The 26,637-nt window shown below is 33.3% G+C and overlaps 2 protein-coding genes across 3 annotated transcripts in view; one reads left to right on the forward strand and one right to left on the reverse strand.

Annotated features, from left to right (window-relative positions):
* UBA6 (ubiquitin like modifier activating enzyme 6) overlaps positions 1-26,637 on the forward strand; it is an 84,067-nt gene that overhangs the window by 55,369 nt on the left and 2,061 nt on the right. For both annotated transcript variants that reach the window (XM_054484994.2, XM_063663640.1), the window contains exons 16-32: positions 522-600; positions 1,761-1,841; positions 5,206-5,283; positions 8,454-8,635; positions 10,444-10,549; positions 11,479-11,568; positions 11,674-11,754; positions 12,524-12,652; positions 14,098-14,149; positions 14,235-14,298; positions 15,473-15,542; positions 16,879-16,950; positions 19,541-19,658; positions 20,836-21,029; positions 21,769-21,896; positions 22,802-22,889; positions 23,101-23,195. In XM_054484994.2, the coding sequence (XP_054340969.1) occupies positions 522-600; positions 1,761-1,841; positions 5,206-5,283; positions 8,454-8,635; positions 10,444-10,549; positions 11,479-11,568; positions 11,674-11,754; positions 12,524-12,652; positions 14,098-14,149; positions 14,235-14,298; positions 15,473-15,542; positions 16,879-16,950; positions 19,541-19,658; positions 20,836-21,029; positions 21,769-21,896; positions 22,802-22,889; positions 23,101-23,195 (1,707 nt within the window). The remainder of the gene's footprint in view (positions 1-521; positions 601-1,760; positions 1,842-5,205; positions 5,284-8,453; positions 8,636-10,443; positions 10,550-11,478; positions 11,569-11,673; positions 11,755-12,523; positions 12,653-14,097; positions 14,150-14,234; positions 14,299-15,472; positions 15,543-16,878; positions 16,951-19,540; positions 19,659-20,835; positions 21,030-21,768; positions 21,897-22,801; positions 22,890-23,100; positions 23,196-26,637) is intronic.
* LOC129035011 (small EDRK-rich factor 2-like) lies at positions 9,217-9,387 on the reverse strand. The gene has a single exon (XM_054484996.1). The coding sequence runs from the start codon at positions 9,358-9,360 to the stop codon at positions 9,217-9,219; it is 144 nt and encodes a 47-aa protein (XP_054340971.1). The 5' UTR covers positions 9,361-9,387.

Here is a 26,637-nt window from a genome sequence, read left to right on the forward strand (position 1 = left end):
GCAAAGTTTTAAATTGTATGCCATGAGAATGGTTAGCATTTAAAATACTATAATGATGTTAGATGGAAAAAAACTTCTATCTGCAGTCTTTATTTATATAGGTAATTCTTCACCTTTTTGGGTCATAAATCTTTTTGAGAATGAAAAGTTTAGAATTATTCTACCGAAATACACATAACCCAAATTTCTGCCTTTGATTTAAGTGGGTTATCAGCTCCAAAGCCCATCCATAGATTCCTCTAGGAACTTTCCTTAAAAATCTCTGGCTTAGGAAATTTTTTTTTTCTAGATAAACCAAAGTCACCTTCACTTAAGTCATTTGTATTTAGACTATTAAGCCAAGTGGAAAAAGGAAAAATGGATTTCTTTATGGGGGCTTTTCTATTTCAATTAAGATTGGTTAGAGGAAACTTTTAAAGAATATTTCCTTTTAAAGTACAACATTAAATTGGTATTAATGACAGTGAAACTAATTTTAATGTTTTTTATTTCTGCTTTTTGGTATATGTTATTTTTTTCAGAGGAGATAGATATGATGCCTTAAGAGCCTGCATTGGAGACACTTTGTGTCAGAAACTGCAAAATTTAAACATCTTCTTAGTAAGTATCAATAATCATGGGAATAGTATGTTCAAACTGCTATCGTATATCAACTTAATTCATTAAAACAAATTTGAGTCTAATTGTGTAGAGTACAAGTGAGTAGTTGTAACCGAGACCATGCAGCCTGTAAAGCTGAAATTATTTACTGTCTGGCCCTTTACAGAAAAAGTTTTCCATCTTCTGGTCTAATTAATATATTTAAAGTAAAAGTATGAGTATGATAATTTCAAAAATTAAATTCTAGAACTGTGTTTGAAAATTGGTGGGTTTTTAAATTTTTTTCTCACTAAATGAAGGAATATGGAAGTGTATTCTGTATTTGTTTTTTTTTTTTTTTTTTTTTTTGAGACAGAGTCTCACTCTGTCACTCAGGCTGGAATGCAATGGCATGATCTTGGCTCACTGCAACCTCTGCCTCTGGTTCAGGTGATTCTCTTGCCTCAGCCTCCTGAGTAGCTGGGACTGCAAGGGCGTGCCACCACGCCCAGGTAATTTTTGTATTTTCTATAGAGATGGAGTTTCACCATATTGGCTAGGCTGGTCTCGAAATCCTGACCTCATGATCCACCCTCCTCAGCTTCCCAAAGTGATGGGATTACAGGTGTGAGCCACCTCACCCAGCCTATTCTGTATTTCTTAATTGTCTTAGTGCATTGGCAGGGAAATTTTCCCCAATATCATAAAACAACTCTCCCTGCCATTTATTGTTTTAATTATTAAAATTAGCCCTGAAAATTACTGCTTATTCTTATTAATCATCTTTAAAATAATGTTTTGAAAATCAACTGTTACTGAGCTTTTTACATGCATATGGAATCTAGTATTACCAATTTTAGATAATAGTAGAAGTCTTAGAATAGTTTTATTCAGTAAATGAGTTTTGAGAAATGTCCAAAAGGGAGGAATATTTTTTTTAAACATTATATTGTGTTTATTTCTATCTTACATAAGCAGTTCAATGTTTAAATTTTATTTGGAATTTTTAAATGTCTTCTGTTTAAAAAAAAATGTAAAATTATGCTTTTCCTTATTTGGTTTGTACTTTTTTTTTTCGTTGAAACACAGTGGCAAAATAAACCTGTTAAATATTTCGAAGTAAAATGATTCACAGATAGTCAGGTTATTTTAATCTGATATACCATTTTCCTCCTCCGTAGGTAGGGTGTGGAGCCATAGGCTGTGAAATGTTAAAAAATTTTGCTCTACTTGGTGTTGGCACAAGCAAAGAGAAAGGAATGGTAAGTTATCAATCCTTGAGAGTTAAAAGTTTATATTTCTCTTGCCCTTTTTTCACCTATATTTGACTGCATAAATCTGAAGTATCAATTTTTTGAAAATAGAGCATTAAACTAAAAATTGGAAGATTCTCATGCCCTTGTGACCACTTTTCAAAACTTATGTTACCTTGTAGCAAATTACTTCTCTTTCCCTTGTAGCAGATTAATTCTTTTCTCAGTTTCTTTCTCTACTACTGTGAAACTGACATTTGTACTACCTATCTCATAATGTTATTGTGATGATCAAATATGAAAGGGCTTTGCAAACTATAAAATCTGTTGTTATTTCTGTTAGATAGTGTTTATTGTTAAATGTTTAAGATAACTGAAGCTAACATTACAAAGTTGCAGAGTACTCAGATGTAGTTTCAATTAATGAGTATTAAAAGTAATGGGAAAAATATAAAGCTCAGTGTACAATTTAAATTCTTAAGACTCTAAATGTGAGTTAATTGCAAGCCATGTCATATATTTAAATAGAAATTTATTTCACTGGTGCTGTTTGCCTTTTAAGATAAACTATCTTCCATTAGTTATTTCATAGATATATCAAGGTGACTAACAGAAGACTGATTAAATGGCCAAAATTTGTACGATGGTTCACCTTTTATAAAAGTTTATTAAACTTAGCTTATTATTCCAATTCAAAAGAGCATACATTACTATCATAGTTACAGGCAGATGTTCTATGTTTATATTAACATTTCCGAAATACTGCTTCACAAACCACTGTTACTTGTGGTGATTTTAAAAAGAAAAAAGTCTTTGGTTACATCAGTTTAGGAATCACCTAAATGCTTTAACTCCTTGGAAATTCATGATGCACATTAGCATATAAAGGTCAGGAAAAGAACTGTAGTGAAGAAACCTACTGACTTCAGATAACAAAACAAGATAAGTTAATGTGGACATGCTTCTATACTACTGGAAACACAGACTTACTGTATACATTTTTTTAAGTGTAATGTAGCCAAGCTGAAAAGAGAAATTCCCGGGTCCCAGGAACCAAGAGAGAAGAAAAAATCCTAAGTTGAAAGCCATGGGGACTTACAAGTGTTTCTATCTTGAATGTTTGTCCAAAACTTTAAGTGAAAACAGAAGTCTCTAATGAGAAATTGAAACTCAGAGCATGTACCACAGCAGGGTAAGGGGTCCAAAATTATATCATATAAAAACTTAAAGCAGAGAACGGAATATAACAAATTTAAGACCACTAAAACTTACAGCCTTTAAAGCAAATGTAAAACTGCATCATGATGATAATAACACACTCAGGACTATGCAGAAAAAGTCAGCCTTCATTAAAGACAATTCAGATTAAAAAATGACTATTCACTAGAAAGGGAACCACCACAAGAATCAGCCATGGCAAATAAAAGAATTAGTCTCCTAAGAATTATAGATGATAGAAGTGCTACCAATAATAGAATATTTTACAGAAAATAGAACAAACTTTAAAGTTAAAAATGATCAGAGATAAAGAGGACTAGAAACGGGAAAAAAAGGCACTGAAATTTTTACAGAAAGCCAAATAAGAATTTCTGTATAATCACTAATATTAAAATTTAAATATAACTGAGGTGAGAATGGACAAATCGAAGATAAATATAAATACCCAGAATGTAGTGCAGAAAGATATCCTTTTTTAGTGAAAGAAGTGCGTTTGCAAGGTCCAACGTAGGTCTAGTAGAATTTCCAGAGATAAAGGTAAGGGAGAAGAAGCAATATATTCCAAAGATAATGACAAAAGTTCCCAGAGTTAAAGAAAGACAAGTGTTTTCAAATTGGAAAGATAAACTAGTACCAAACAAATCAAAAGCAAAGATTAAGAAAAGAGATTGCATAATAGACTTTTCGTCAGCAATAAATAGAAGATAATGGAAGCATATCTTCATAGTGTAAGGGAAAATTACTATTAACCTAGATTTCCATACTCAGTTCAAGAGGGAGAGCAAAGTAAAGATAGCTGACAAATAAAATGATGAAAGATTACTACCACTTATTTGTTCTTACTGAAAGATGTTAGGTTGTGTGGGCAGTGTGTAAAGGGTATGTAGAGGCATTTGTCAGCATTCTTTGATTTACATGAGTATTGATTTTTTAAAACCTTAGAGTGAGATGGTTAAAAGTTTTAAGTGTAACTGATGTCATGGAAAGCAGACTGGAGAGTTCCAAATTAAATGATTTAGATATTCTCGGTTTTCAGGAAGATAGAAATTTTAATTAATTTTAGATCTTAAGTCACATAAGCATGTTAAAATTTTGAGCATAACCACATAACATTAGGCACTTAGCTTCTAAACCAATTTGGGGAGTCGGGGGCAGTAGGAATCAAGAAAACTTGGTCAGTCCAGTACAAGGCAAAAATAGAGGGGAATGAAAAGCAGAATTGGAGGAGGTGGAAAGAAAAAGCCTTAATATCAGTGAACAATGAATTGATTAAGCTTTTTTGTTAAAAGATAATTTGTGTTTGATTTTTTTTCCATTAAAAGAGACACTCCCTAACATAATTACACAGAAATATTAAAAATATCAGGGAAATAACAACTAAAAGAAAATGAATGTGGAATATAGTCAGAGACATTCTACATCTAGGCAAATCTTGTTTAAAAATGCTAAAGTGGCAAATGCATTTTGAATACTCTTCAGATTATCTTGAGTTTACTTTCTTCTTGCGTCCTTTAGAATGAGTCTGCAGACTTCTTCTTAAAGGACAAGACTGCAAATATTTCAGATTTGCAGACCAAAGATCTCTGTCACAACTTATTAGTTCTGCCCCTAGGATCATGAAAACAGCGGTAGACAATTCTTAAATGGTATGACAGTGTTTCAATAAAACTTTATTTACAAAAATAGGCAGCATGCCTAATTAGGAGGTTAGGAGTTCAAGACCAGAGTATGTAGGCCTCTGCTTTTGCCAGAGTTCCTTTCAAATTGATACATGTAAGCATTCTTCCCAAATTAGTTGAGATTAAGAATAAATACCAGTTTACAAAGAAGAGCTAGCTCCTCTGCAGGTAATCCATTTCGTAGTTCTAAAAAGCTTTGTTTTCTTATGGATAATTAGAAAAAAGTTTTGAACAGGAATTGCAATTGGCCTCAGCTATTTTGTTTGATGTGCTCCTATGTAAAACATTAATTACAACTAAATAAAATATAAAAGAGTAGTATTGGTAACTACTTGGGAATGTTTGTATCATTATAACCTTTACCAACCAGACTAATTTAGAATAATTTGTCAGGACTTTTTTAGTCATACTGAGAAAAGAAAAATAGATTAAAATGTATCCATTATGTAATTTCAGCCATATTTTCTTGATATTAGATTACAGTTACAGATCCTGACTTGATAGAGAAATCCAACTTAAATAGACAGTTCCTATTTCGTCCTCATCACATACAGGTATGTTGCTATTCTGTTTCAAATTTAAATCATGTATTATACAAAAAAGAAGAGAGTTTCCTTTTAATAAATAGAAAATAGTGATTGAACAATCATGTTATTTTATTAGAATCTTTTAAATTATCAATTAATGGGAGTGACAAAAGGGAAAATATTAAATTATTTAATGCACAATATTGATTTTTGCATTGATTTTGGAATTGAAACCTGAGTTGTGAAACGGGCAGTATTTTTTTCATTTTGTAATCACCAGGGTATGTTGACATTCAATTTTAGAAAGGAAGTATATAGAAATATGTTTCTAATTTGAGGTTTTGATAGTTAGCAAATTTGGCACTGTCTTTTATCTTTGTCATAAATCAGATAAAAGTTTAGCACTTAGAATTTTTGTGCTCTTTTGATCGTTTGACCAACATCTCTTTTTATTGTAAAATAATGCTTATTCTTAATTTTCTCCTTTTTTATAGAGATCAAAATATTTAAGTCAGGAAAAAAACCATTTTTAGTCAAGCAGATTTGCTTTTACTTTAGAAATGTTTCAGCCAGACACAATAGCTCATGCCTATAATCCCAGCACTTTGGGAGGCCAACACTGGAGGATTGCTTGAGGTTAGGAGTTCCAGACCACCTTGGGCAACCTAGGGAAAAGCCAGTTCTACCCTAAAAAAAGTTTTTAAAAAATTAAAAAACCCTAGAAGAAAACCTAGGCAATACCATTCAGGACATAGGCATGGGCAAGGACTTCATGTCTAAAACACCAAAAGCAATGGCAACAAAAGCCAAAATTGACAAATGGGATCTAATTAAACTAAAGAGCTTCTGCACAGCAAAAGAAACTACCATCAGAGTGAACAGGCAACCTACAAAATGGGAGAAAATTTTCGCAACCTACTCATCTGACAAAGGGCTAATATCCAGAATCTACAATGAACTCCAACAAATTTACAAGAATAAAACAAACAACCCCATCAAAAAGTGGGCGAAGGACATGAACAGACACTTCTCAAAAGAAGAGATTTATGCAGCCAAAAAACACATGAAAAAATGCTCACCATCACTGGCCATCAGAGAAATGCAAATCAAAACTACAATGAGATACCATCTCACACCAGTTAGAATGGCAGTCATTCAAAAGTCAGGAAACAACAGGTGCTGGAGAGGATGTGGAGAAATAGGAACACTTTTACACTGTTGGTGGGACTGTAAACTAGTTCAACCCTTGTGGAAGTCAGTGTGGTGATTCCTCAGGGATCTAGAACTAGAAATTCCATTTGACCCAGCCATCCCATTACTGGGTATATACCCAAAGGACTATAAATCATGCTGCTATAAAGACACATGCACACGTATGTTTATTGCGGCATTATTCACAATAGCAAAGACTTGGAACCAACCCAAATGTCCAACAATGATAGACTGGATTAAGAAAATGTGGCACATATACACCATGGAATACTATGCAGCCATAAAAAATGATGAGTTCATGTCCTTTGTAGGGACATGGATGAAATTGGAAATCATCATTCTCAGTAAACTATCGCAAGAACAAAAAACCAAACACCGCATATTCTCACTCATAGGTGGGAATTGAACAATGAGAACACATGGACACAGGAAGGGGAACATCACACTTCGGGGACTGTTGTGGGGTGGGGGGACGGGGGAGGGATAGCATTGGGAGATATACCTAATGCTAGATGACGAGTTAGTGGGTGCAGCGCACCAGCATGGCACATGTATACATATGTAACTAACCTGCACATTGAGCACATGTACCATAAAACCTAAAGTATAATAATAATAAAAAAAAAAATTAAAACAAAAAAAGTTTTTTCTTTATTGTTCAACAACTCATTGCAAGTCTTCGTAAACTAAGCGTAGTAATGTCATGAACAGAAAGTAACTAAAACAGATGTCATAGTTAATCTAATTGCCTCGCTGATCCAAATATAATAGACAAAATAACAGGGTCCATTGTGAACTAAAATATGTTGCAAAGTGTATTTGCTTAACTTGGTGCGTTTTACTTAGAGAAGAACTATAAAGGCCTGTTCATTCTTATTTTACGGAGTTCTAATAAAGTTTTGATTTGTTTGTACACTTAGAACACTGATAAGTGAAATGTGTCAGCCTAAGAATGTGAGAAGAGACAGAAATACCGTTAAAACTAAATGTATGAATTTAAACAGAATGGCCTAAAGATATTTAGTGCCAAAGCAAATGCAGATGAACAGTGACAGCACCTGAAATAACAATCATGCTTTAAAAAGTCACTAAATCTTTTTAAGAAAAGAAAGAATAAATTATATTTAGGGTACAGTAGTACCCCTTATCAGCAGTATCCACAGTTTTGCTTGCCACAGTTTCAGTTAGCCATGGTCAACCAGGATCCGAAAATAGGTGAGTACAGTGTGGTACAATAAGATACTGTATTTTGAGAGGGAGAGACCATATTCATATGACTTTTATTAATGTATATTGTTATGATTGTTTTGTTTTATTGTTATTAATCTCTTACTATGCCTAATTTATAAATTAAACTTTATCATAAGTATGTGTGTATATGAAAATACATAGTATATATAGGGTTTGGTACTGTCTGTAGTTTTAGGCATTTTTGGGGGTTGTGGAAGGCAGTTGAGGAACTACTGTACTGTTTTTTATAAAACTGAACACAAATAATTTCTGAAAATATTTCCATCCAGAAATAATAATTTTAAAATATGTTAGTACCAAAGTATTAAACTCTCATACCTCTAAGAATTTATCTTCTGCAGAGTTGATTTCCAGTGTTTTACTGAATGTGTTCTCATTTTTTTCTAGGCACTTACCAAGTCAAACATCATTACTAGGGAAAAATTGTAATTGGATTTTTAACTTTTTTTAAGAACTGTAAAGTACTTAGCTATAAGATAGAAGGTGTTTAGATTTTTATTAATAATTTGTAAATTATTTGGACTAGTGTGCATTATTAACGTAGTGTGATTACAGTGAATGTAATTTCTACAAGCCAAAAATGAAAACTGGTCTCATTACTCTCATTTTATATATATATATATATATGGACTACGACTGAACTTACACATTCTTATCACTCTGGAATATATAGAAAAATCATAGTCTTTTTTTTGTTGTTTAACATATTCTTTCTGCTTATATTATTTGTTTAGAAACCTAAAAGCTATACTGCTGCTGATGCTACTCTGAAAATAAATTCTCAAATAAAGATAGATGCACACCTGAACAAAGTATGTCCAGCCACTGAGACCATTTACAATGATGAGTTCTATACTAAACAAGGTATAATTATTACAGCATTAGATAATGTGGAAGCCAGGAGATACGTAGACAGGTATGTTCTTGAAATTCATGTTCCTACAGAATTGTCTTTAGTTTTCACTTCTATTTCCCACATTACTTATTGAAAAGTTAAGGAATTATCTGATTCCTTATGTTCCTATTGTAGTACTCCTCAAACACAAACCCTTTGATGATTTCTCATTATACTTAGAATGAAATTCAAAATCTGTGACATAACCTAAATGTTTTTCATGGAGTCCTTTTCACCTGTTCACCATGCCAGTGTAACATTTACCAGTCTTCCTTGGCTCCCCTTATTCTAGCTGTATGTGCCTTTCAGTTTTTTGGCTGTCTTTTGTTTTTTCTGAATTATAAAGCTATTTTTAATACTTTGGAGTGAATCCCACTGCAATAGAAAACATAGAAGGAGTAACTCCTTCACCCCCAGGAATGGCCCAGGGGAGAGAGGCTGCCTGAGAAGGAAGCACAGAAAAGGACCCACTGCAAACTCAGGGCAAAGGGAATGCCGTCAGTACTGGGTCCTATGAGCACTAGAGGAGGAAATGTGAGCATGGTGGGACTGGCTTCAGGCACACAGGCAAAGGGCACGGGGGTGGACACCAAACCGCAAAGCTACTTAGGTTCCTCCTCCTTCTCGTTTTCCCTTTTCTGCTTCAGCTGCATGGTCTCCAAGTCCCTCTGCTTGTGGGCAGCAGCAGAAAGTCCGTCTTCTTGGCACTTTCCCTTAACTGTTTGTGTATTCTTCTGTTTTTTCATATTCTTCTACCAGGCAAGCTCATGCTGGTTACCCACAGCAGCTCTGACCTGCCCCCACCCCTTCTGTCTGTGCCTTTTTCTTACCAGGCCTTCAGCACTTTTTTACCTCAGGGACTTGCACACACTATTCTTCAGCCTCAGGAAGTTCTGTTTTTCTTGCTTTAACATTCCTGATCTCTAATCTACCTATCTACTCTTCGTCTAGTTTAGCTTTTTTTCTTCATCCTTTCAGTTTCAGCCTAAATTTCTGTATCAAAACAAGACTTTCTTTTCCCCCAGATTCTAAATTAGATCCTTCTATGGTGATTTTCATAGCACTATGTACTTTTTCCTTCATGGCACTCATTTTTACTGATATGCATATTTATTTAATGTTTGTGTCCTCACTAATTCATTCATCCAGGGACCATTTACCTTCCGTCATTGTATCCTCAGTGCCCAACACATGATGTCATTTAGTAAATATTGCTTAAATAAGTAGATGAATGAATGACTGTAAATGTGTTCACCTTACATCTTTATATGACTCCTCAATGTTAGGGTGTAGAGCAGATATATTAGCAGAGGAGAATTTATCAGTTGAAAAATGTGAAAAGTATGTAATCTTGGGCCAAAGAGGGGAAGAAAATAAAACTTTAAAAAATAAAAATTTGTAGAATAGGTATTGTAAGTATTGAGAAAGAAGATTAATATTATTTGGGATAAAGAAAACATTGAGAAGAGATAGTGTGATAGAACTTGTAGGTAGAACATAACCAAAGAAGAAATATAAAGCGAGGGAAAAGGAGGAGTAATACTGTTAGGAATTAACCTAGAGATAAAGGTTAAGAAAGCCCCAGATTTAGGGTACTACTAGTAGAAAAGAGAGAAATTACTAGATTGAACAACAAGATGTGTATGTATAGTGCAGAATAGGGGAACAGGAATGATCCACTGTTTGATAGTAGTATATCTGCTTTCCTAAAATACTGCATTCAGGAAGTGATCAATATGTGAAATGGTCAATAGAAAGTAGTAGGATGTCCTTTGGTTACATTGTTATTGCTCACTTTTTTGTTTTTTACTTGTTATCTTTTCAAATAGTCGTTGCTTAGCAAATCTAAGGCCTCTTTTAGATTCTGGAACAATGGGCACTAAGGGACACACTGAAGTTATTGTACCACATTTGACTGAGTCTTACAATAGTCATGTAAGTGAATCAGTATTTTGAAATAGATGTCTTTTTTATATCTTGTAATTTTTGTCTTGATCAACAATTTGATTTAGCTTTCCTAATCCTGATTTTGCTCTGCCAATGATGTTCATACGTGTGTGCGTGTACATTTTTTAAAATATAATTGAACTTTTTTTTAATTATCAGAATTTTGTGTCTGGTGTTTCTGGAGCATTATTCTTCTGTTTACTATTTATTTCTCAGAGCTGCTTAGTTTTCTAATACCCTTTGAGTTTAAGATTGTTTGATAAGAACAAACTATTAGATTGAGACTAGAACTGTCAACAAAGACATAAAATTTTATTCACTTGCTGAGACAAAGTGAGTCATTTTAGATTAGGTGAACCAATAAACCTAGGCAAAATGTGCTCTATAATAGAATGTGGATTTCTTCAATGGTACTTTATCCACAAAAAACGACTTAGGTATTTACCATTTATTTAATACATGCTTTCTGCAAGAAACCTGTATCAAACATTGAGGACATATTTCTGCTCCCATATGTTTTTCTCCATGGAAAAACTCATGCTTTTCTGAGCACTATACTGAGTATTCCTGAATTACTTTTCAAAGCAGGGAGTGTTATAAAATTTCAAACGTCACCTTGATTCATGAAGAAAAAAATGATTTATAGATGATAGTGTGTCATGAGTACTACATGGTGCTTTAAATGAGTACACAAATAATAAGTAAGATTCATGTTTGGCATTACATAGCTATTAACAAATAGGTTCAATGTCAAAAGAATTAACTTCTCTTACTGCCTAAGAGAGAGAAGATATAAAAATGTCTGGTTGGATTTTATTTATTTTTGGATTTTTAATAGCCTTAAAGCTCAAAACTAAATCAATAAAAATTGGTCATTGCTTCTCCTTAAGTATCTGTTGTCATATTTTATAAATTAGCGGGATCCCCCAGAAGAGGAAATACCATTTTGTACTCTAAAATCCTTTCCAGCTGCTATTGAACATACCATACAGTGGGCAAGAGATAAGGTAAAAGTTCCTTTTTAAATTTATTTTCTTTGAAGTGAGAAAGAAGATATTTCTGACTTTAAACAGACTTCTATTTGTAATTTTTTTTTCTTTTCTCTGTTACAGTTTGAAAGTTCCTTTTCCCACAAACCTTCATTGTTTAACAAATTTTGGCAAACCTATTCATCTGCAGAAGAAGTCTTACAGGTAAAAATCAGTACATTTTAATACAAACTTAACACTTTGTGTCAGTGTAATCTTATTTTCAAGTCATCTACAAGTGATTTATTTTACCTCCATAAAGAGTGATTCTATATAAAAAGTGAAATGATACATAAGGAATCTTGAAATTAGGTCACAAATTATCCTTTTGGTTTGGTTGAACTATATGGAATTGTCAATATTTGACCATGTTTGACTCACAAAACAGCAATTCATATGGTTCAAGCTAATAAAGATATGATAATTATGATAGAACGGCTACAAATAATAAAAGGGCTTTTATTAAGCCCTTTGGAAAGAAAAAATTGAGGTAAGTTCTAGTTAAAATTTCATGAGGAAACAATAATCTCCAAGACTTATTACTCTTATAGTGAAGGCAACTTTAAAGATGTTTTCTCACTTTCTTTTAATCTTATGCTAACAAGGCCCACTTTTTAGTATCAAATATTCATAGCACTTATAGTAAGTACATATATTATAGTACTAATAACTTACAGCTAGGAAAATATGAGGATAACTTGTAAGATAAGAAATCAGAGTTAAAATTTTGTGTGCTATCTCTTACCATTCCCCTTCTCAAACAGAAAAGAAAAGAAAGGTTAAAGAAGAAGGAAGGGAAAAGGAGCTTGGGGTGAAAAAAGAAAAGCATAAAACACATGAGTTGACACTTCAAACTTAGGCTAACTTTTGGTAGGGGATGTGTATATGTTTGTAATTGGAAGTATGTTGATTTTTTTTTTCTCTCCCATTCTAGAAGATACAGAGTGGACACAGTTTAGAAGGCTGTTTTCAAGTTATAAAGTTACTTAGCAGAAGACCTAGAAATTGGTCCCAGTGTGTAGAATTAGCAAGATTAAAGTTTGAAAAATACTTTAACCATAAGGTAAGTATGCATTGTGAGACATTAAGAAAAGGTCTGACTTCGGCTTATTTAGTTATTAACAAATTAATTTCATTGACCTGAATGTGTATTCTTTCTTTTGGCAAGCTTTTCAGAAATTAGTAGTAAGTTAAATGAGAACACATGCTAATCTAAAAGAAGTTTGTTCAGAATAGAAGAAGCAAGAAACTGAGAAAATAGGGATATTCAGTCAGAAATTTTGCTGGGATTTTGCCATTTCCACCCATGTCTGATAATCACATTTTATATCTGTTTCCCCATCCATAAAATAGAAATAATAAATTTGTACCTGATACATAAGGTAGTGGTGAGGATAAAAGGAGGTAACACTTATAAAGCATTTAGAACAGAGGCTGGCACATAAAAAATTACTAAATATTGGCTGTTATTACCTCCAGTTAAATGTAGTTGCTGGAATGTGTGTTGCTTTCTCTCTAGTCTTTCCCTCTCTTTAGGCTCTTAAGTTCATCTTCCTTAAAAACAACTTTAAAAAAAAAAAAAAACGGGGTTTCCCTATGTTTTCCAGGCTGGCCTGGAACTCCTGGGCTCAAGTGATCCCTGCCTCAGCCCTTAGGTAGCTGAGGCTGCATGTGCATGCCACCACACCCCACTTAAAAAATATTTCGTTTATACTTCTTCTGTCTTTTTACTTCGACAGAGCTCTACTTGGAAAAGTGGTCTGTACTACTCAGTGTTACCACTTCCTCACCCAGTAAATTTGACTTCTTTGCTCATTACTCTTCAAATTGTTCTTAACATGGTTATCAATGACCCGTTTCAAAAATCTAAGGAACGAACTCTTTAGTTCTTATCTTGTGTGCATTTTTTTAAAACTTTTTTTATAATGAAAAATATTCAGCCATAGAAATGTAGAGGAAATAGTATAATGAACCCTAATGTAATTGTCAATTACCCATCACCCAGGGTTAGCAGTTATCAATTCATAGATAAATCTTGTTTCATCACCATTCCCGTTCATTCTTACCTTCCCCCAGGTGATTTTGAAGCAAATCTCAAACATGTATCATTTCAAAAATACAAAGTACTGTGTGTTTTTTCTGGTTTTGTTATTTAAGTATTAGCTCTTTAAAAAGAACAGAATGACAAATAAAATATGCCACCATTTATATAAAAAGAGGTGAAGTAATCTACATTTGTTTTTTATAAATACCACCTCCCAATAAACCTACAAATAGTGATAGAAAATGATATTTTGGATTTTTCATTTATGAGGGACATTGACAGGAGAATGGGCAGATGGAATACAAGGGTGGTAGGGAGACTTCACTATGTATCTTTTAATGTGTTTTGATTTTTGAAGCATGTGCATATATTTACTACACACATTTTTAAATTTATTTTATTTTTTAATTTTACCTCAGATAATATTAAGTAGTGGGTGTCTTTAACTCATTTTTTTTCTTTAGGCTCTTCAGCTTCTTCACTGTTTCCCTCTGGACATACGATTAAAAGATGGCAGTAAGTATAAATGTTGAGAATAAATTTTAATGACATTTATTACTGGCTACATACATTGAAAATAATATTTGTATCTTTTTGCCAGGTTTATTTTGGCAGTCACCAAAGAGGCCACCCTCTCCAATAAAATTTGATTTAAATGAACCTTTGTAAGTATTTATATTTAGTTTTATATGTGTCCTTCATTATATATTTCTTTACTGTAAATTCCTTAACTGTACATTGCAGAGTGAAAACCTTAGGCTCTTTAATGTTAAATTATTTCATCCCTGTTCATTTAAGAGTTAACAAGTCATTCTGACCAAGAAAGCCAGCCACAACCCTTCCCACACAAATGTGAATCCATTCATTTACATGGTAAATAACCTCATTATTTATAATAAATATCTAAGGTGAAACCAAAATCACCTTTTTTACTTTATCCATAAATTAGTAAAATGACAATGTGTTTTTACATTTAATGAAATCAAATATAAGAATCTTCAGTTATATGGAGGAAAAAATAATTACTACTGAATAAGTCCCTAAATCTCAAATTATTTTCAGAGGAGTTGGTCTTTGTGTGAATACCTGGAAACACTATGTTAGATACACATTAGATTCACACTTGTGTGTGTATGTATATTTTTTCTATTTTTTTTATTATTTTTTTTTTTTTGAAAGAGACAAGGTCTCACATTATGTGGCCCAGCCTGGTCTTGAACTCCTAGGCTCAAGCAGTCCTCCCACCTCAGCTTCCCAAGTAGCTGGGATTACAGGTGCATGCCACCACACCCAACCTTATGTATATATATTTTTAAACACTTAGCTCGTGTTCACTAACCTTCCTTTCAGCAGATAACTCTATGCTTAATTTTCTCATCTGGTGGTGGTTTTAGGCTTCCAGTCACCTTATACTGGACGGCTTCTTCTATAAGACTTTCTTTTTTTGTGTTTAAATAAACACATTTACTTAGTTTGAACTTGATATATACTCATTAAGACCAAATGTATAATATTTCTTATGACTTAAAATGAATTATTGTTCACTGGTCTGAGTTTTCTGGTTCTGTCCACTCACTCCTCTTCCCAAGGTAGTCATGACCACTAGCTGAATGTTAAGTGTTTTCGAGCATAACTGTTTGATGTTTTGTCTTTTATAACTTCTGTAGTATTTTGGTGTAGACCAGAATATTTTTGTCTAACTTAAAAAAAAAATCCTGAAATAATAATTCTGTGGTTACATTTCTTCAAACTACATTTAAAGGCTATAGTTCATAATGAGTTAAATACCGTCTTTAAAACTGTGCATTCAAATTTTGCTTTATTTTTTAATTTCAAAAGGCACCTCAGTTTCCTTCAGAATGCTGCAAAACTGTATGCTACAGTATATTGTATTCCATTTACAGAAGAGGTAAGATATTCTTTAAGCCTTAGCAAGTGATGCAAAACCAAATTAGAATTAGATGACTGATGTACTAATTGCATCAAAACATGTTTGTTTGCTGTAAGAATCATTCTTTTTGATATAGAATTTTTATTGTATTTTTACCCATACTAACATAATGGAAGCTAAAAGCTCATTGCAGTATTGCTAAGTAGAAGTCGGATTTTTCTTTCTGAATTGAAGCAGTGAAACAGCATTATTTGTTAAAAGCAGTTAAACTTTGTTTTAAGAATATTTATAACCTGCTTATCAACTTCAGTTATCCTAGTTATTCTAAAAAGCCACAGCAAACCATTTCATCGCAATTTTGAAATACTGCGTAGACACTTTCTTTGTTAACATTTGTTTGATTTATTTTGTGATAATTTATGTGTTTTTCAGGAAATCTGAAAATGCTCCCTTATATTGACATTTCTTACTTTAGCATCGTGCTCATTCTCTTAAACATCATCTTCATTGACTAACATCTAAAGAGCCTAATACGGTTTTGAGAGGCATCTCTTTTCTTCACAAATGCATATTCTAGCTAAGTAAATTGCTGTACTTTTAGGTGGGCTAAACAGAGAAACATGAATCAGATCCCATAATTAACACTGGCTGTTTTGGATTCAGATAACAACATCTGTTTCAGATTAATCCTTTTTTGGAATTCATACAAATAAACTGTAAATATTTGTCTGGTAAAAATAGTGGCATTCAGTCTGATATTCTTTTTGGGAAAATCAGTGGTAATTTAGTGGTGAGTGTGGTAATTGACCTCAAAAGCACTATGTCTCAGCTTTTGCCAAGCAACTTCTCAATGACAAATGTAAATGCAACCCATAGCTTTAAATTCATCTAAGTTCATCTTTAACCATTTAAATATTTCCCTCCTTCTTAAGATATGAATTCCATTTACTTATTTTACTTATTGAGTATAACTTACTTCAGGGAACTTTGTAAAACATTAAAAACATAAAACATAAAGCTAAGAGAATTAAAACTCACTAATCAAGTCACTCAGTTTTATATTTACAACCAGTCCTAAAACTGCCTTTTAAAAAATTTGGAGAAGGACTAAAATTTCAAGTTTGTTGACTAATAAGTACTTGTTTACCCCTTACCTTCTCCTCCCCCATAACCTTTATGGGGGGATATTTTTATAGAAATAAAAATAAAGGTCTCAAATGGATGTCTGCATATTCAGATAATGAAGTATTCACATATTGTAATACGATTAAGGACCTTTTGTAGGATATTTTTAGCTTTAGAATTTAGAAGTAGAAGAATATGTTTGTTGGTAAAATTACTTTTTTAAAAACAGGACTTATCAGCAGATGCCCTCTTGAATATTCTTTCAGAAGTAAAGATTCAGGAATTCAAGCCTTCCAATAAGGTATGTTTAAAAATTCATTAATTCAGCAAATAGTTTGGGAATTTGGACTTGTACCAAGTCCCGTTCTAAACCTGGAGAATATCACAATGAATGGTTCTTGCTCTTGCTCTTGTCAGTGCAACTTGAGTTTAAAGTAGATTTGTCAGAATCACGAACTGTTGATTCATACTAATTTTATTCTAGTGTGGAATTTTAAGAAAGATCAATATAGACTTAGATTGTATGAGCTACTCAGTAAATATTTTTTATGCCCACTATATCATTGTGGGTATTAAAAATTAGATATATTGGAGTTCTGTCAGTGAACAAGATACATAAAGATCCCTCTTGTTACAGAGCTTATATGCCTTTGTGAGAAGATAGATAATAAAATACGTACATGAATAACATAATAATACCTTCTAAGGGAATATATAAAGTACATTGGACCAATGTATTTTGGGCGGAGAGGGACTATAAACAAAAATGCTAATAAGTACATAATATTGCAGTGTGAGTATAAGTGCTAAGAAGGAAAAATACAACAGGGAAAAGAAAGAGCGATGGAGCTGGTATAATTTTATATGGGATGGAAGTGAGGAAAGCCTCTTTGATAACAGTAACATTTGAGCAGAAACCTGAAGGAAGTGAAGAAATAGTGAAAGAGCAATGTAGGCAGCAGAAATAAGTGCAGAGAAAGTCCTTGAAAAGCTTTTAAGGTCAGGACTCGTCTAGAAGAGAATATACAAGGGGGAGAGTCGTAAATGAGGAAATTACAGGGATAGTTGGGGCTATGATAAATAAAGATTGTTTTCTTAGTTGAAATAAGAAGCTAGCTTAGTAGCTCAGAGTGAAGGGGATAAGAAGATAAAGGAAATAAGAGCAAAGAAAAGAAGGTATGAAATAATTGTCCAGTGGAGTGGAAGAGTCACTTAATTAAAAGATGTAGTAAAACTCAAGACAATACTGAAGATCCACCTAATGTTAATCTGCTTAGTGTATCCTACTAAATGTGGCTGAAGAAAGGGTAATGATCTTTTCTCCAGCCAGAATTTAGCTGCTTGGGTGGTATTATACTGTATAATGGATGGAAAATTGGATATAACTAGAGTTGGGATTTTGCCAGGCAAATACATTAAAAAAAAAAAAAGCAATAGGGAGTATTAGTAAAGATGGAACATGAAATTTAGGCAATGTAAATAGAAAAGTTTGAAAACTTTTTTTTCTTTTTTACATGTTCAATATATGTCTTTCTTGTATGTTCTCTAAAAATCATCCACAAAATTTAGCTATACCAGAAAAAGTGGAGTAATGACCACCTCCCTGCAAAAATTTAAGAAAGAAGTGACGTGTGCAGTATTTCATTCTGCATTTTTATTTTAGGGACAAAAAAAAAAAAAAAAAAAAGACTTGTAGGGCAGTTGATTTTGCCCAGGTAGATGGATTTGCAGAACACAATGTTTATGACTTATAGCCTATAAAGAATAAAAATAGGGTGAGGATAAACAGAAATCCCAAAGAAGGTTCCCAGCCCATGTTTCCAAGGGCAAAACTAGAGAGAAGCCAAGGAAAAATGCTTTAACTTTACTTTCCGTTATTGCTCTTGCTTCAGTATGTTTTCTGGCTTGCATTGCTTCTATCTGTATAAAGTTTGAGGGTGATAAATTCTCCTGAGCAATTTAACTACAGTTTTAACATGAACTATGGGCTTTTTCACAACTCCCTAAAGGAGCTCACACCGAAGTTTCAGGTATGGTACTACTGGTTACAGATGTCACAGCCAAAAATATCAACTAGCCATTCAGACAAACAAAAGTTTCTCCTTCCTGGACTCCTTAATATTTCTTAATTTTTTGTAATAATGTTTAATTTGTAAAATGATGATTTGAGTGTATTTTTAAATAAATATTACTTCATGATAATGAAGCTAATTTCTTGGTTTGAGAATATTAATTTCCGTGCCCTTAAGAAATAAGTAATTTCTTAAGGTTAAATTACTTGTGGTATGTAGTCCCTTAATCCTACCAAACTTTCTATATGAAAGAAGACATATTCTTAAGGAAAAAAACTTAACAGCAGTCAGTAAATATTTAAAGGATGGCCATATTATATATTTTATGGATTGCTTTAGTTTCTTTGATGTGAAGCAGCTCTGTACTAGTTAGAGCAATGCAACATGCGTTTAAAGTAGATTTGTCGGAGTCACAAACTGTTGATTAATACTAACTTTATTCTAGTGTGGAATTTTAAAAAAGATCAGTATGGACTTAGATTGTATGAGCTACTCAGTAAATATTTTTTATGCCCACTATATCATTGTGGGTATTAAAAATTAGATATATTGGAGTTCTGTCAGTGAACAAGATACATAAAGATCCCTGTTATAGAGCTTACATGCCTGAGCGAGAAGATAGATAATAAAATACATACAAGGATAACATAATACCTTCTAAAGGAACGTATAAAATACATTGGACCAATGATTAATAATCTGATCAAAATATATAGAGAAAATATTTTCTCTTTGTAATTTGATAAAACAGTTAAATGGTAGCCAAACTTAGATGCAGGAAATGATAACATTAATAAAAATATATTCATATATTCAAAGGTTGTTCAAACAGATGAAACTGCAAGGAAACCGGACCATGTTCCTATTAGCAGTGAAGATGAGAGGAATGCAATTTTCCAACTAGAAAAGGCTATTTTATCTAATGAAGCCACCAAAAGTAAGGGAAAATCTTTATAAAAATGTTTTGAACTGGATGAGTTTTTATTTTCACCAAGCTCTACACCTAAGAATTTGTGGAATTTAATCACAACAATAATAATGATGATAATATTGATTGATTTCATGATCATATTAAAGTCAGTGTTCATCTTTAACTGTGACTAAATTCATCATTTTCCCCACTATTGCCCTACTCTCAAGATTGAAGTCTAATTCTTCAAATCACATTAACTGCTTTGTTGTTGTTTTTCTGATTGTTTTAGTTCTTTAGATGGTGAGCAGGCACTAAAACCATGAATGAATAGCTCTGTTTTTAAGGAATTAAAAATTCAGTTTAATGGGGTCCTTGTGGAAACTAATCTTTGGACAGACCCATTTAAATCACTTTAGGATGAAGAACTATAAACAGAACTGTTCTTAGGTTCTTAGTCTTTAGTAATTAGGTTCATAATTACTGACAGGGAATACAGAATGACCTATATATACTTCCTTGCTCGATGGACTTAAATATAAAAATACAGGAAAACTGAATTTTTAATTCCTTAAAAACAGCCATACACTTATCTGTTTTGACCTGCTCACTGTCTTTTAGTTTTATAAATCAGTGGTTCCCAAACTTTTGAGATTTTCAGCGTGGACCAGTAGAATTTCAGGAAAAATAACCCAGAATAACAATAATTAGAAGGATCTTGGGAACCACTGATCTACAAAGATTTCAGAAATTACTTATTTTAATTTGACCAACTGACCCTATTCTTAGTTACCAGAGGGAAAATGTTTCAGAGTAGGATTTATGGAATAAATTTTTGAACTATACCTAATGTTGGCTTTTTTATTATAAACCACTTGATAGCAGATGCGCAGTACACAACTTTCTTATTTTGCTATTTATTAAAAAGTTTTTTTTTAAATACAGAAACGTCTCTAGTTTAGTGGCATTAAAATCATCATTTTCTTTTTTTTTTTTTATTAAAAAAATTGGCTGTCTTTAATCATGGGAAAAGCTGTTTTCATGGCCTTCAATAACATTAGTTGCCTGGATTTTTCTTATGTTTCTCAGTCATTAAAAAATATAAAAAGGAATCTTTAAAAGTTAGTAAACCCACATTGCTTTTTACCTAGTAAAATCTTTACTGCTTGCTGTGGAACTTTGTTTTTCTGGTTGGTATAATCAGGTGACCTTCAGATGGCAGTGCTTTCATTTGAAAAAGATGATGATCATAATGGACACATAGATTTCATCACAGCTGCATCAAATCTTCGTGCCAAAATGTACAGCATCGAACCAGCTGACCGTTTCAAAACAAAGCGCATAGCTGGTAAAATTATACCTGCTATAGCAACAACCACTGCTACAGTTTCTGGTTTGGTAAGTTTATTATTCCTTGAATAAAAATGCTCCTTTTTCATTGCCTCTTCCCTGACTTCCCCGTCATACCAACCCAGTCACTCAGATGTTAGAGAGGGAAGGATAAATATTGGATCACATAATTTAAAATTTCAAAATATTTTCTGAAAATGCAGTCATCTGTATTTTGAAGTTTTACATAAATATACATTTTTAAAATAAAAAATAAGCTCAAGATAGATTATGATTTTTCTTATAGGCAATAATCTTTTCACTGATCTTTATGTCTTTCATACAAAGCAGGTACTCTGTTTTTCTTGAATAAAATGAACTTCCCTAATCTTTATTCATAATGATTCAGAATCTTTAAGTGCGGCCCTAGTTATTATACCATATTACATCATTACTCTATGTAATTATTTATGAAGCTATGTAGTTATTTACCCCTGTATTAAGTGATTTTAGACTGTTGTATTTTTTGAGTTCTAGCACATGCTTTCAAAGTAGGGAGACTATATGGTTGAATTAATATTTTTTTAAATAACTGTTAACATGTATAGAGTAGGTTGAAAGTTTGAAAGTATAAAATATACTAAAAGTATAGAGACCTATAATAAGAAATTTACATTACTCTAGTCCCATAGCTGCTTTTACCATCCACAGAGAAGTGCTTGAAAACTTGTGAAAATTGAATAGATCCAATTAAAATCACAGATAGTTTTAGGCTGTTTATATTATCAGATCACCTTCTTTTATCTAGGTTGCCTTGGAGATGATCAAAGTAACTGGTGGCTATCCATTTGAAGCTTACAAAAATTGTTTTCTTAACTTAGCCATTCCAATTGTAGTATTTACAGAGACATCTGAAGTAAGGAAAACTAAAATCAGGTATGTATGAAGGTCTATTTCTCTTGTATAATGAGAATGAAATAAAATATTTTACCTTTTAAAAGGGAAAAATACTAGCTTCACCTCTTTTTTTCCTCTATTGTGTATGTGTAAATTTTTGCCATCACTTCAAGATCAGCTCAAACCTCATCTTCATTAAATATTTCTGACTAAAGTAACCAAAGAACCCTTACAACACTTTATCTGCCACATTATTTGGCATTATGGTTTCATCTGTGTCTGCCAGATGAATTAGAAGGTACCCTGGTGTCAAACTGTAGGTCATGAGATTTAGAAGAATTCCACAAGCTTGAGACAAAGCAGAACAATTCCTGGACCTGTACTTTTTAGTTTTCAGATTGGTGACAACCAAAAACTTGGAAAAAACCTATCTTAGCAAGGGTGTGAGAAAGCAGGCATTCTCATACATTACTAATGAGAGTACAAAATACTATAATCCACAGTAAGGGATATATAGCACTATATTTCAGATACATTTGCACAAGTCTCAAACTATATATTTGCAAGATAATTATTCTGGCATTATTTATCGTAGCCAATGATTAGAATAACTGAAGTGTCCAGTAACAGGGGACTGGAACATCCACACAGTAAAACCCATTTTAAAAAGAGAGAGACAACACTCTCCTGCTAAAACATACTGATTTATAATAATACACTGGAAGGATCAGCAAGGTACTGATTAAAAGTGGTTATCTATATGATGTGATGAGGAAATAAGATTATGGAATATTTTAGAAGATATATTATCCTTTATTTCCCCACATTAATTTCTAGTCCGATCACAAATAATGGACTTCTGGAAGTGGGTTTTTTTGTGTGTGTGTCATCACTAAAAGGAAGAAAATTTCAATGCTTCTATTCTGAATATTTTTCTGTAACAGAAATGGAATATCATTTACAATTTGGGATCGATGGACCGTACATGGAAAAGAAGATTTCACCCTCTTGGATTTCATAAATGCAGTCAAAGTGAGATACTTTCATTCATTTAGTTCATTAGTAGCTTTATGTCTGGTTTCTGTTTTGTTTTTATTTATAATTTTATTGGAAGTTATAATTATTTAGCATGGATTTGCTTTTTTTACTGGTCATAAAACATTGTTTATGAACAATGTTAAATAAGCATTTTTATGTTTGAGTGAGGCTTTCATTGTTTCTTTTTTGGATAATTCACTTTTAGGAGAAGTATGGAATTGAGCCAACAATGGTGGTACAGGGAGTCAAAATGCTTTATGTTCCTGTAATGCCTGGTCATGCGAAAAGATTGAAGTTAACGTAAGTATTCAACGTTATATGCAGCGATTAACAAGAATTTAAATATAAGTTGATGCACACTAAAAAATTAAATATAGAGGTTACTATAATTCAGATAAAAGCATTAGTCTTGTCTAATGACATTAATAAAGACAGTCAATCTGCCAGGTGAAGGCCAACAGGCTACCTCTCGAGAGATTCAGCTCTTCAGTTAATAGGTTGAGAAACCTGATTTGGTCAGTACACTTAAGTAAAAGTGGATCCATCTCTTATGTTGAAACACTTAATGACCAGGCTTATGAGGAATCAAAGTGCCAAATCACTACTTTTATTCATTTATTCAACAAATTATTGTTTAAGGTGCCAGCTGTGTGCCAGGTACTCTTCCAGTCATTAGGGAGATAGCAGTTAGCAAACCAAAGTTCTTTCCTACTTAAGGAGTTTGCATAACAATAAGGCAAGTATGTTAGGTGGTAGTAAGTATTATGGAGAAATTAAAGAAGAATAAAGGGAAAAGGAAATATGGGGAGTTGGGGGTGTTGAGTTGCTATATTATACTGAGTAGTCTAGGCTAGTTATCCTTCTAAGTTCCTTCCTTACTTTCCCCTCACAATATTCCAGCTACACTGGCCTTCTTATTTGTCCTTGAGTACTCACTCTGATCATGCTCCAGCGTGGGACCTTTGCTTTAGTTGTTCCCTCTGCTTGTAACTCTGAGACAGTGACCTGGCCAAGTCTCACCCCTGGTCTTTGCACTTCCTAAAGAGGCCTCATTTAATACTGCAACCTGTCCCCAGCCCCAGTCTCGTATGCCTAGTCCCCTTTACTCTTCTCTACTTTTTCTTTTTTTCAGAGCACCTATTACTGTCCTATGACTGCTGTGCTGCTGTGTATTTTGCTTATATTTATTGTTTGTTTGTTTTTGTTTTTGTTTTTGAGATGGAGTCTCACTGTGTCACCTAGGCTGGATTGCAGTGGCGCAATCTCAGCTCCCTGCAACCTCTGCCTCCTGAGTTTAAGCGATTCTCCTGCCTCAGCCTGCCAAATATAGCTGGGATGACAGGCACCCAACACCACACGTGGCTAATTTTTGTATTTTTAGCAGAGACGGATTTCACCATGTTGGCCAGGCTGGTCTTGAACTACTGACCTAAGGTGATTTCTCCCACCTCAGCCTCCCAAAGTGCTGGGATTACAGGCGTGAGCCACCGCGCCTGGCCCATGTACTGTATATTAGCTATTTACCTGCTACTAGAACATATATTTCACAAGAGTGGGAACCTTTATTTGATCTTGTCACTGTTGTATCTCAAGCACTTAGGTCAATACCTGGCAAATAAAAGGTTATCAACAAATATTTGTCAGACGAGTAAATGAATCTCTGCATTATGGTTGTGTTTAACATATCTATTGGCTTTAACTATGATAATCAGTTGAGGTTAATCATTCTTAAATCATGATCTGGTCTGAATTATCTATACCTTAAAAAGTAAAACTACTATTTTATTAGCTAAGGCATTAATTTGCCTTATATTATTTTTCATTAGGATCCCTCAGTATCTTTTGGATAAAGCAAGAGTAGTGTTTAGAATTCCTTTATTTTATGCTGCAGTGGACTGTATGTGGTCATAAAGTGTATTGACTAGTGGAGTTTAAAATTTGCGGCAAGTTATTTAAAAATGCTTTTAAGACTTGGCCAATACTTGAAACCTCCAGCATGATAATATTTTTCATTTTATTACACTGGCCTTTTAGCAAGTATTTATTGAGTACCTCTTAAGTACTGAACACATTAAGTCAGTCAGTGGGATTATGATTAATAGCATGAGGTTGGCTTTAGAAAGACCTGGGTTCACATTCTTGCTCAGCTGCTTAGTTTTGTTACCTTGAGTAGCTTTTGAAACTTAGTTTCAAAAAGCTACAAATCCACAAATAGGGATGACTGTGCCCATAGTTGAGCACTGAAATAATAGTAAGGGCTAATAGTGTAATGGCATGTAAGAAGTATTCCATAAATGTTAGTCCTGTTAATATTTTGTTATCATACATGGTCATCAAGCCCTGCCCTCAAGCAGTTCACAGTCTATTAAAGGAAATTGATTCCTAGTTGTCCTTCTAAGTTCCTTCCCTACTTTGCCCTCACAATATTCCAGCTACACTGACCTACTTATTTGTCCTTGAATACTCACCCTAATGATGCTCCATTGTGGGACCTTTGCTTTAGTTGTTTGCTCTGCTTGTAACTCTTGAGACAGTGATCTGGCTAGGTCTCACCTCTGGTCATGTTAATCATTAAAGTATAATTGAATAACTGTGATAATGAAAATTTTTACAGAGTATTGTGCTAACTCAGACCTTTAGTTCAGGGTAGATTTCATTTGAGCTACCTTTGAAGAAGGATTATTCCAGGCAAAAGCCACAGTCTTTGCAGCTAAAAGAGCATACCTACAAAAGTAAAACTACTGTTATATTAGCTAAGGCATTAATTTGCCTTATATTGATTTTCATTAGGATACCTAAGTATCTTTTGGATAAATTAAGAGTAGTATTTAGAATTCCTACTAAATTCTGAATTTGGGAATTTAGAATTCACTTTTTTTTTGGAATGACTCAAGTATGAGGTGATGATCATGAATGGTGGAAAGAATTAAAAGTTTATGTACGGGACAAAATATCTTTGTGAAATGGAAAGAGCTACTGAGGATTAAATCGATTACATAGTTCAGAGCCTGGCATGAAGTAGGTACACAGTGTATGATAAATAACATTATTAGGCAGGAGAATACATCAAATTTATATTTTAAGAGAATTCTAGAAGCAGTGTAGATTGGAAGTAGAAAAGAGACTAGGGAAAGCTAGCTAGAAGCCAATACAATTATCTTAGGGGTGTGTAGATGATGACTTCATTTAAGGCAGTAGTGGCTATAGCAAAGAGTGATTTTTCAGTAAATAGGATAAAGATTGGACATAAGTGAAAAAGCTAAGAATGTCTTTTACTTTGTATTTCTAGCTTGCATTTTAAGGTTTAAATTCTAGCTTGCTTTTTTACTGTTTACAGAGAAATGCTTGAATTTATGATACCTCCAAACTTAAGAGGAAGTTTAGGAGGAGAATTAATTTTTTAAAATCGTTGCAACCTCTGTCTCCCAGGTTCAAGCAATTCTCTTGCCTCAGCCTCCCGAGTAGGTGGGATTGCAGGCATGTGCCACTGTTCCCATCTCGTTTTTGTATTTTTAGTAGAGATGGGGTTTCGCCATGTGGGCCAGCCTGGTCTCAGACTCCTGACCTGAGGTGATCTGCCTGCCTCAGCCTCCCAAAGTGCTGGGATTACAGGCGTGAGCCACCACACTGAGCCTTTTTTTGTCTTTTAATAAATGGTTTGTATTCCCTATCATGACCAGTGTGTCCAAATTTATTCACTGTTAGGTAAATGAGTGTCTTGAGTATAAATGAGTTCAGACCT

The sequence above is a fragment of the Pongo pygmaeus genome, chromosome 3 (genome assembly GCF_028885625.2).
Source record: "Pongo pygmaeus isolate AG05252 chromosome 3, NHGRI_mPonPyg2-v2.0_pri, whole genome shotgun sequence".
Taxonomy (NCBI): Eukaryota; Metazoa; Chordata; class Mammalia; order Primates; family Hominidae; genus Pongo; species Pongo pygmaeus.